This window comes from Cupressus sempervirens, chromosome 9 (assembly GCF_028749045.1).
Source record: "Cupressus sempervirens isolate cs-2001-9-10 chromosome 9, ASM2874904v1, whole genome shotgun sequence".
In the NCBI taxonomy this organism is placed as follows: domain Eukaryota; kingdom Viridiplantae; phylum Streptophyta; class Pinopsida; order Cupressales; family Cupressaceae; genus Cupressus; species Cupressus sempervirens.
Window position 1 is genome coordinate 615,374,573 of NC_143126.1, and position 11,556 is coordinate 615,386,128.

General features: G+C 36.5%; 1 protein-coding gene across 1 annotated transcript; it reads right to left on the bottom strand.

The window, feature by feature from the left end:
* Window positions 1–2,899: 2,899 nt before the first annotated feature.
* LOC149540211 (major strawberry allergen Fra a 1.07-like) lies at window positions 2,900–3,846 on the bottom strand. Its single transcript, XM_089801350.1, has 2 exons — window positions 3,579–3,846; window positions 2,900–3,471 (listed from the first exon to the last, which is right to left on the bottom strand). Exons 1-2 carry the CDS (start codon window positions 3,757–3,759, stop codon window positions 3,170–3,172), a joined length of 483 nt encoding a protein of 160 aa, XP_089657476.1. The 5' UTR covers window positions 3,760–3,846; the 3' UTR covers window positions 2,900–3,169.
* Window positions 3,847–11,556: the final 7,710 nt, after the last annotated feature.

Sequence of the window (11,556 nt, forward strand, 5' to 3'; positions counted from 1 at the left end):
CCACTTGGACTTGGATTTGGTTTCTCTGACTGAGGTGCTTAATTTCTTTGTGGCGAGTTTGGGGTCTTTCCCTGGTTGGCTCAAATAGTCTTGGGGTCCATATCTTGGTGGCTTATTGGGTTTTTCAATGGTTGGGGGTTTGATGTTGTTGGCTCTTCCATTGCTCATATCTAGCCATTGTGAACCCACAGGTTGTGTTTGTGGAGAATGACTAGCAAAATTTAGGTTGGAGTTATAGATATGGCTCACAATTTTCTATGACTATATCCCATCTTCAGAGTGCTAGATAGATTTTCATCTAGTCCTTACTATCTGAGCCCGTTCTTTCCTTTGACTCCAATCGTGGGGGAACATCTTGGATGGTGATGTCTATCTAGCCAAATTTTTGCACCTGATGTGACATTTTTGTTGATTTATTAATTAATTTAGAAATCACAGAAGCACGGTTCTGGGAGTTTTAAATTAATTAATAAATCAAATAAATAGTCACGTCAGGTGCATTCCTTTGGCTATTTAGCCATGGGCATCTTGGATGGGGGTTGTTTGTAACCAATGTGGAGTGATGTGGCAGAGCATTCTAGAAGGTTCTCTTCATTGGGTGCTTTTTCTACCTATTTCAAACTTTTTGGTGGTTTTTGGTGCTAGGATAGGCAAATGCCTAGTAGTGTTATTAGGGTTTCAACTTAGATCTCCACCCATGGTTCAATCTTGACTGTGGGTAATGCTTATTTGCAGAAGATTGTGGTGAATGTTTGACTGGTGAGGCTAAGTTTGATGGGATTAGATGTAATGCTACTACCCCCATTTTTTTGGTGGATAAGGCTCAATGTGCTTGGATACCCTGATGATCCTCTATTTCATTTGTTGTAGCTTAGATGAGTGATCAAGTTATCAAAAGAAGCCCATATTTCTGATGAGAAAGGATGTTGACTTGGTTGACTAGTGTTTATGTCCTTTTGAGACTTTTCTTTAGGCTTGGTTTCCCCCTTTCTAGGGTAGTCTGTTCCTTGTTTAGAATACTTCCTTATGCCTCTTATTTACAAGAAATATGTGCTTACCTAGGTGGTGGACTGGAGTTTGTTGTTTACTTCCTCCATGATTTTTTTGATGGTGGGATTATCTCCTATAGAGGTGAGGTTCAAGCTTGTGATTTTGGTGGTAGAGGTGAACCATAGTGAAGGGGGAGGTAGTTGGACTACCGCTAGTAATAGCATTGATGTTTGAAAGTTTCACTTCCCCAGCATTGGTTTTGTGATCTCTCCTCTCCTTGTTTCTATTGGGGTGGACCCCTTCATTATTGAGGTGGGAAGGGAGTATGCAGCAGGGCAAAAGATCTTTGTGATTGCTGATCCAAACTGCTAGTTTTATTGGCTTTGGACCTTTGAATATGATGATGAAAGAAGAATAAGCTATTTGTTGCCTGAGTTTGGATATTGGACCTTTTGAGGATGAGTTTATCTCCCCCTCTTCATTCCCTTTCTTCCTGTGACCAAGTATTTGCTGTTAGTTTAAAGGGCTCACCTGCGTCCTTTGTTCTTATTTTTGGTTAAAAAAAACAATTAGTATGGAGGCTTGTCCCATGACGATCTTTAACAATGCCGACTATGGTTAGTGGTTTTTCCTCATTCAGACCTTTGTTTTTGATAGAGGTAGACCTAGGTTGTTATCTTTGATAATTGGCACTAGGTATTGTTAATGTTTTTTTTTATCATTGTCTACAATCTACTATTTGTTGCATGAGTCAAAACCCTATTGCTACTTGTCTTTATAAAAAACAACACATTGTTTAATGTATTAAAATAAAAAAAAGTACTATAGATAATTGATCAAATATGTAGTTTTCTAACATGTGTTTGATCCACTTGTAAAAGTGATATTGAATACTTAGTCTCTTGTTCATCCCTATTACTTTTTCAGTAAATACTTATATTAGTGAGAATGAGAAGATTTGTATTTAAAAATCAATAAAATAAAATATGTAAAATACATAATCATTAAGATTGAAGATTCAAATGTACAAATGCCTCTTTGGTATATTAAATTATTGTTTCAAAAGAAAAATAAAAGCACAATTAATATATGTTTATGTGAATTCAAATTATTGTTTTAAAAAAACATAATTTTTATTATTATTTTATTCATTTCTTATTAATAATATAAATAACTAATTCTAAAAATTAATATATGTTGATGTGAATTCAAATTATTGTTTTAAAAAAACATAATTATTATTATTATTTTATTCATTTCTTATTAATAATATAAATAACTAATTCTAAAAAACAGATTAATAAAAGAAGATAATATTATGATTTCTGCATATACTCATATACTAGCAACGGTGCCCTTGAAAAACCTTAAAAAAATACAAAAATATCATAGTATCAACGTCTACCACTACCTGCCAGACCATCCTATCTATCTGCCACATTTCATATTTTGATGTCCTCTTCCTGTTTTATTGCCAATATTGCTAGTAGACCGACTTCGTTGTTTGCTTCTTTGTACACATTTGAATTCGAGAAAATAAAGTATCTTTAAAATATCCTTTGTCTACATTTCCATCAACCAAGTGGGCGTTGATCCAAACACAATTGCTCTGACCACATGCAGAGAGTCTCTCTCATATGTTTATGTGAGTTTATGCTTTCACTTCAATAACACAATGAAAATCCAATGGCTCTAAGAAAAACACAATCAAAACTATAGAAGTTTAAAGAAGTGATTCATATTTTTTGATTAGTTCTTTTTATGATACCAGAATCATTCTCCTCCAAATTTGATAAAAATAGTGGATATGATGTAAACAATTGTTTATGCAATAGTAAAAACATCTACGTTGAAACATTATTTCTGCTATCCATATTTTTGAAAGCTTCTTTTCTATCTATAAAGATCATAAAACAAACCATATATTTTTATTTCAAAACTACATACACCATAGCTGAACATTTAAGAAAGCATCGATCGCTCTCTGACTTATTGGAGGAGGCTAGAATCTGAACCAACATTGAGAAAGCTTCAAAGCTCTACTATTGGATCCACTAGACCACAAGTCCGACTTCAACTTATTTTTATTCTACTAGATATTATGTAATTTCATCACACACACTTTTTCATTGAGCAACTGACTCTACTACCATTGTGAAAGGGCTGGATGATAGTGCTTTTAGCAGTATAAAGTGGGTTTGGCAATAAGATATTGCTCCACCTGCTTGAACAAAGCGATGGCGTTTGCCTTGAGTTCTTCAATCTTGGCTTCATCATGGGGAACACCAGGGAGACTATCATAGTTGCAGGTGTATGTCACCAAAGTTCCACCCCCTGGTTTTGGGACATATTTAATCTTATAACTTACCGAGGCCACTTTTTTCCCTAATACTCCTCCTTCAATAGAGGTGTAACAGTAGACCATATTGGCCTCATCAATTACGTCCACTTTGTCTTTCACATAGCTGAAATCCTTGTTGGCTACATCAACAAGTTCGTATAAAATAGTTATATATACCATCTTTCTATACTAATGATAAGTATGCTAGTTAACATTAAAGTAATGGGCAAATTTTAAACATTAATACCTTCAGTGAAGTGGATTTCTCGAACGGTGCCAACTCCTCCATCACCTTGAGCAAGTTTGATGCCTGATACGAGTCCTGGAGCTTGCTTTGGCAGAAGGTTGTGCATGTCTTTTGTTGAGTTCCATAGCCTCTTTGCCTCCACTGAAGAATCTATCTCAATAGTGAAGCTTCCTGCCACCATATTTCCTTATCTCAAGATTTCTACCACAACTCTTGTGAGAAAGCCTTCCTTTCTTTTGAAGTGGATTGGGATGTGTGAAGATTAAGATGATCTATGGTACTATTTATAGAGTGACAAGAGCTCTTCATTCATATGAACTGGTTTTTTTAAGCACCTGTTTAGACTAAAGGAATTCTGCTTAGAAATTGGTCAAGAGTACTCTATATTATATGTTTTAAATGCTTGCTAATTGTCCCAGGCAGCCCATTTTTATTATTATTTTCTTGCCTTTCTAGAAGCTTCCTGGCCGGTTTGACACTGAAATTCATGTGATGGTGTAGGTGGACGAGGAAATGGGCATCCGTATGAAGAAACTTAGGATGTAAATAGATAAGGAAATGAAAATTTTTATTGCCTTTTTTTGAATTTTTGGCATTCATATGAGTAGGTCATACCTAGATTTTATCAAATGTGAGTTTTCCGGAACGTGCATTTGAAAGTCCTTGATATGCTATGAATTTGCAAGTCCCATGAAAGGTAAGGTAGTTAATGAATTTGCAGGTCCTCCTTGATATCATTTATTTCAATTGTTCAAAGTCAATTTTGTCTGATCAGATAAGATCAAATTAATCACAGTTTATCGGGGATGAGGATTAAATCTGATCAAAATTAATCACAGTTTATCGTGGATGAGGTGTAAATTTCTCATTGATGTTTTTTAACAAAGGTAGGTATATCAAACAGATCAAATGTTAAATCTAAGAAATCAATTCAAGTTGGGATGTGCAATTTTATTTTACGTTTAGTTTAAGATTTTAATTTTTGTATCTTAAACATTATATAAAAAAGGGTAAATTTTAACTATATCGCTTTGTTATTATAAAATTAGAAATTTGTGATATTTATAACTAAGTATTTCCTTCATTTAATTTAAAAAATAATTGTTAAAAATTAGATGAACTCTTTTGAAATAAATATTAGCCATTTAACATGCATTTTTATAAGTTGTTAGAATTTGTATATATATATATGTTGGGTGATGCGACGCGCTCCCCTGCCCACAGGTGGTTAATTATGTGGTGTTCCATGTTCACTAACAGTCATGACTTTTGGTGCAACGGCAAATGGGCCCATCAATTGGTATCAGAGCACGAGGTGTGCAGGTTGGAAAATCAGTGTTGAATTTTTCGGAAAGATGGAGGATTTGAAAATAGAGAAATTTACAGGCAAGAATTACAGCCTGTGGAAAGTGCAGATGCATTCCTTGCTGGTTAAGCAAGACTTGGCTCTCGCAATCGAAGGAAAGTCTAAGAAACCATCTACAATGACTGATGAAGATTGGCAAAAGATGGATGACAAGGCGATGGCATCCATTTTTCTCTCACTAGCGAAAAATGTCTTGTTCAATGTCTCAAATGAGACGTCAACAAAAGATGTTTGGGACAAACTTCAGAATATGTATCAAACGACGTCGGCTGCAAACAAAATCTTCATTATGAAGAAACTCTACAAACTAAAAATGAAGGAAGGGATTGCAATGTCAAATCATATAAATGATTTGAACACCCTATTATGTCAAGCAAGCTCGGTTGGTATGACTCAAGATGACGAATCCAAAGCAATCATCTTGTTATGTTCTTTACCTGATAGTTGGGATCCCGTAGTTACAGTTGTAAGTACTTCAAGCTCTACGAAGTCAAAGCTGGCCTATGATGAAGTTGTTGCCACTTTATTAAGTGAAGACATGAGAAGGAGTAACAAAGACTCCTCATCCGGTGATGCTCTCACTATGGTCAGCACTGAGAGAAGAGGAAGAAGCCATCATAGAGGAAATAATAATTACTATCAGCGAAGATCAAAGTCACCCAATCATTCAAGGTCAAGAGGTAGGAATGGTGAATGCTGGTTTTGTGGTAAACCTGGCCACACAAAGAGAAATTGTCGGGCTTACAAGAAAGCACAAGAAAATGTGAGAAACATGGAAGCAAATACAGCCTATGAGAAATATGAATGTGCTTTAGTTCTTTCTACAAGTGATACAAAATCAGATTCTTGGGTGATAGATTCCGGAGCTTCTTTCCATGCTACTTCATGTACGGATTGTTTCACAAACTACCATGGTGGTCAATTTGGAGAGGTATTTCTTGGAGACAACAAATCCTGCGAAATAGTTGGCAAAGGTGACATTTTGTTACCACTGAAAAATGGAGGGAAATGGTTGTTAAAAGATGTTCACCATGTTCCCAAATTAAAGCGAAATCTAATTTTGGTTAGTCAGCTCTTTGCCCAAGGATATTATCCATTCTTATCTCCAGATACTTGGAAAGTTACCAAGGGTTCGAGATTAATTGCCAAGGGAAACAAAGTTGGTAATCTTTATCTTCTTGAGAAGCCTACTGAAATAGGGGCTGCTATGACAGTCATGGGCAGCGATGCAACACTTTGGCATCAAAGATTAGGCCACATGAGCAAAAAGGGCCTTGAGATAATGCTCAAAAGGGATCAACTACCGGGTCTCCAATCAGCAAATTTGGAATTTTGTGAACATTGCCTTTACGGAAAGCAAAAGTGGGTCAGCTTCTTGAAAGATGGACATGATCTCAAGGAGAAACCATTGGAACTTGTACACTCGGATGTCTTTGGTCCGGTTGAGGTAAGCTCTTTAGGAGGTTCAAATTTTTTTGTTACATTCCTTGATGACTGTACTGGGAAAGTATGGATATATATGATGGCAAATAAATCTGAAGTCTTTTCTAAATTTAAAGTTTTCAAAGCTCTTGTTGAAAACCAAAGGGGCCATAAGATCAAATGTTTAAAAACGGATAATGGAGGTGAGTTTTGTTCGCTGGAGTTCAACAATTATTGTGCAGATAATGGTATTCGTAGGGTGAAAGTTGTGCCCTATACCCCTCAAGAAAATGGGGCAGCGGAAAGACTCAATAGGACAATAATGGAGAAAGCTTGGTGTATGCTTTCTAATGCAGGATTGGGAAAAGAATTCTGGGCTAAGGCATGTAATACAATCGTATATCTCATTAATCAAATTCCTTCTTCAAGGTTGAACTTCGGAATTCCAGAAGAGGAATGGCAAGGTAGAAGACTCTCTTATTCTCATCTTAAAGTTTTTGGTTGTCAGGTTTTTGCACATGTACCCAAAGAAAAAAGAAGCAAGCTGGATCCTAAATCTGAGCCTTGCATATTCGTTGGCTATGGAGAGGATCAGTTTGGCTTCAGGCTTTGGAGCTTAACTGATAAGAAGATTATTAGAAGCAGAGACGTTGTCTTCAATGAGAAAACCTTTCCAGCATTAAATTCTCAGGAAATGTCTGAAAAAGAATTTGTGCCAATCGTTGCACAAAGGAATGTTGGATTGAATCCACAAACAGTTTCTAACACTATTTCATATAGTCCCACCTCTGTACTATTTCCAAATTTTTCATCTTCTTCCACTCCTGGGAACACAAGACATGATGATAGTTCTACACAAGAGTTTTTTGATATCTCTTCTCATGACAGGAATTTGTCTCTCCATCACGATCAAGCTTGTGAAAGTTTTTCAAAACAAAGTACAAGGGATCCTCTTACTACAATGGGCTATCAGTCAAAGGACTATAATGCTCATCCACCAATGCAGGGTGGGCAAATAGAACTGCAGGACATCAATCTGGAGGATGAGAGTAATTCGCAGGCTGTGCCAATTGATATCCATGGCAATCCCGTCTATATACAGAGTACTCACAGTAAACGTATGTCACTATATCCATTTGAGCACGGTGGAAACTCAAGCCACAATCTTGGCAATAAACGTGGGCAATTTCAGAGTGTAGGTCCAACTAATCCGCAGCCTACACATAATCCGCAAGGGGCAAATGAAAACCAGGTTCAAACGCACGTAACAGAGGTGAATGTACAGGGTGCATAACTCCATCCGCAATGTGTTAGAGTTGTTTCACAGGGTCTACAAATTGATTTGCAGGACGTTAATGTGCAGGGTAATCATGGTGGGAGCACAGACCAGCATCTTGGTAATACCGGTTTTGAGGCACCCAATACAAATATATCACAGGGAGAAGGCACACTTCATAATAATCTGTTCTCAAGCAGTAGAGAGGGCATTCAACATTTAAACCAGCGAACTAGTGTAACCGGTTCTCCATTTGAATTGGTTCAACCAGAGAACAGAGAACCCCAAATGAGAAGATCCACTAGAGAACGAAGAATGCCGGCTAAATTCTCTGATTATGAATTATTGTACGCTGAAGAAGCAGAGCCGTCAATTCTAGTTTCAAAATTTTCAGAACCATCTACATTCAAAGCAGCTCTCAAAGATGTCAATAGTGATAAATGGAAAACAACGATGCATGAAGAAATGGATTCTTTACTCAAGAATCGAACCTGGGATTTGGTATCTCTTCTGCCTAATCGAAGACCACTTAGTAACAAGTGGATATATCATGTGAAAGATGAAGCGAAAGGCAATAAACGCTTCAAAGCTAGATTGGTGGTAAAGGGATTTGATAAAAAACAAGGGATAGATTTCAATGAAATCTTCTCACCAGTTGTCAAAATGACAACTATCCGAACTGTTCTAGGATTAGCAGCTACATGGGATCTTGAATTAGAACAACTTGATGTGAAAACAACTTCCCTACATGGTGATGTAGAAGAAGAACTGTACATGGAGCGGCCACAAGGGTTCGTAAAGAAGGGACATGAACACCTTTATTGCAAATTAAATCGAAGCTTGTATGGCCTGAAACAAGCCCCAAGACAGTGGTATGTAAAATTTGATCGCTTCATGGCTGAGCATAATTTCACAAGATGTGAATCAGACCCATGTGTCTACTTCAAGAAACTTCCAAGTGGAGAGTTTTTCATCCTTCTTCTTTATGTCGATGACATGTTAGTAGCTGGCACAAACAAAAGAATCGTTAATGAGTTGAAGCAAAAATTGGCAAGCCAATTTGCAATGAAAGACTTAGGGGTGGCCAAAAAGATTCTTGGTATGACAATCACAAGGAATAGGAAAAAGAGAGAAATTACTTTGTCTCAAAAGCAATACATTGACACAGTTGTTGACAGATTTGGCATGGCTGAATCAAAAGTAACTCCTATTCCTCTTGCTGGTCACTTTCGATTAAGTTCTGAATTATGTCCTCAAACACAGGAAGAAAAAGAATTTCTGGAGAAAATTTCATACAAATCAGCCATTGGTAGTATTATGTATGCTATGGTTTCTACTCGCCCCGACATTGCTCATGCGGTGGGAGTTGTGAGCAGGTTCATGAGCAATCCCGACAAAGCTCATTGGGAAGCTGTCAAATGGATACTAAGGTATCTAAAAGGTACTTCAGATTATGTTTTATGTTTTGGGGGAAACAAAGTTCAACTACAAGGTTACACTGATTCTGATCTTGCCGAAGACTTGGACAAACGAAGGTCTACCACTGGTTACACCTTCACATTTGCTGGAGCTGCGATCAGTTGGGCTTCACGGTTGCAACATTGCATTGCTCTTTCTTCAGCTGAAGCTGAATACTTAGCTCTTTCCGAAGGTGCAAGGGAAATGATTTGGCTTCAGCGGTTACTTGGTGAATTGAAAGTTCATCAAAATGAATATAATCTGTTTTGTGACAGCCGTAGTGCGATCTTCATGGCACATAATCACTCATCACAACGTCGCTCCAAGCATGTTGATGCACATGCTCACTTTGTTCGTCATGCAGTCGAAGAGGGCAAGCTGAATGTTGTCAAGATTGACACCAAGATAAATCCGACTGATATATTCACGAAGGTTGTTTCCAAAGAGAAGTTCGAATGTGCTAGAACTTCTCTTGGGCTTGTGAAGAAAAGATAGATCATTCTTTGAGCAGGGTATTGGGTGATCAGTTGCAGCATTGGTTGTCCTTCAGGTGGAAGTTTGTTGATATTGTGAAGGCCAACAGTCAAGTCTTCTTTTCCCTCCAATAATCGAGTCTCTTGGTTTCCAAAGACTCTTCATTTGTAATATTATTGGAGCCCTTTTATATGCTGCTCTTGCTCATTTGTAACTTAACTTTTTCTTATTAATTCAATACTTTGCAGTCTGGACGTAGCCACTATTGTGGTGAACTAGGATAAATCTGGTGTTGTGTATGTCTTCTTATTGCAACATTTTCATTCTCTGTTTAATCCTTTCAATTGGTATCAGAGCTTGGTTTTGGCCTGGTCATGGGTTCAAATCTCCCCGGTGCCTTCCCGACTCGCGTAAGCACCTGGTATGTGCGTCGAGGGGGAGATTGTTGGGTGATGCGACGCACTCCCCTGCCCATAGGTGGTTAATTATGTGGTGTTCCATGTTCACTAACAGTCATGGATTTTGGTGCAACGACAAATGGGCCCAACAATATATATATATATATATATATATATATATATATAAAATTCTAAATTTTATAATACAATTTTTTTTACAAATTAATTTAAAATATATGTATATACACATACACATACATAATATCATAGTACTACATATCTTATAATTAATGAATGTGGCTAGACAAGATCAATGAACCGTATTCACTAGTATGAATCAAATTTAATGTTATAAAAAATAATTTATAACATTTGGGTGTGATTATTACAGTAAAATACAATAATGAAGTACTTCCTTAATTATGATATAATATCCCTATGCAATAAATACATACATCCCTATTTTTTCTACTTTGGGGTGTGACAAGAAGCATCACATAATCCTCTAATGTCATTGACAAATTTGTAAGTGAGAAATGGAATGTGTTCATGTCTTAGTATGACTACTCCGTAAGGAATATACATCACAATAAAATTTGAGCACTTCTTGTGTATACTCTAAATTTATTTCATCCATAGTCTAAAAATAAACTAGCATAAGATTAAACCTAATAGATTACATGTAACAAATGGTTGAATCACTCATACTCCTTAATCTCACTTAAGATCACAATAACATAAGGTCAATAGTTGGATAAAATAACCTAGAGAAAAATGATAAATAAATACATTTTTCTAGAAATAAAATCTTTTAGTGCCTGCCCCTAGGTCGCATTTTTTTTTATCATTGTCGAACTCTTTTAGGGCTAGTTTTATGTTGAAGGTTAGCGGCATTGTTTTGAGACTATCAAATATTGTGCTATGGATTCAGTTGATATATGATGAGATTACTTAGACTCTACATTTCATGTATGCATGATGATTATTACATTGCTTTCAGTTATTGATGATGATTAGATTGGATGGTTTATTATCACATGTTCTTTCTTATGGATACTTGCCCCATACTTGCATGTGTATGGTGTGTGTGTTTGTTCTTGGATGATGTTTCTGATGTGGTTAAGGAAGGGAGTCGTAGTCACCTGCTAGTTGGGATCTACATGATGCACTGCTTCCTGCCATTACCTGTTTAGCTTAACATATATATATTGTGCTTGTACATGCGTGGATTTTATGCAAGTTGCAAGTACCAGGTATCGACTTCCTTGAATTTCTAGGATGAGCATACCCTATCACATTATCTCAATGGTAAGAGAGGGGAGATAAATTCTCAAGTTCAAATCCCAACCCTTTAAGCCATTTGTCCTAACCATTTGTCCTAATTGGAAATTAGGACAAGTATCTGAGTTGAGTACCCTTCGAATACGTCGGATGACGTGATTCATGATATTAACCCCTTTGGTTTGATTTTGTATGTGTTTTGCTGTAGTGGGTTTTTCGTATTTTACTTTATGAGTCTTTAGTGTATTTTCTATTAATTAAAAGATTTAATTAATGGTTTAATTTAATAGAAAATTAATATGG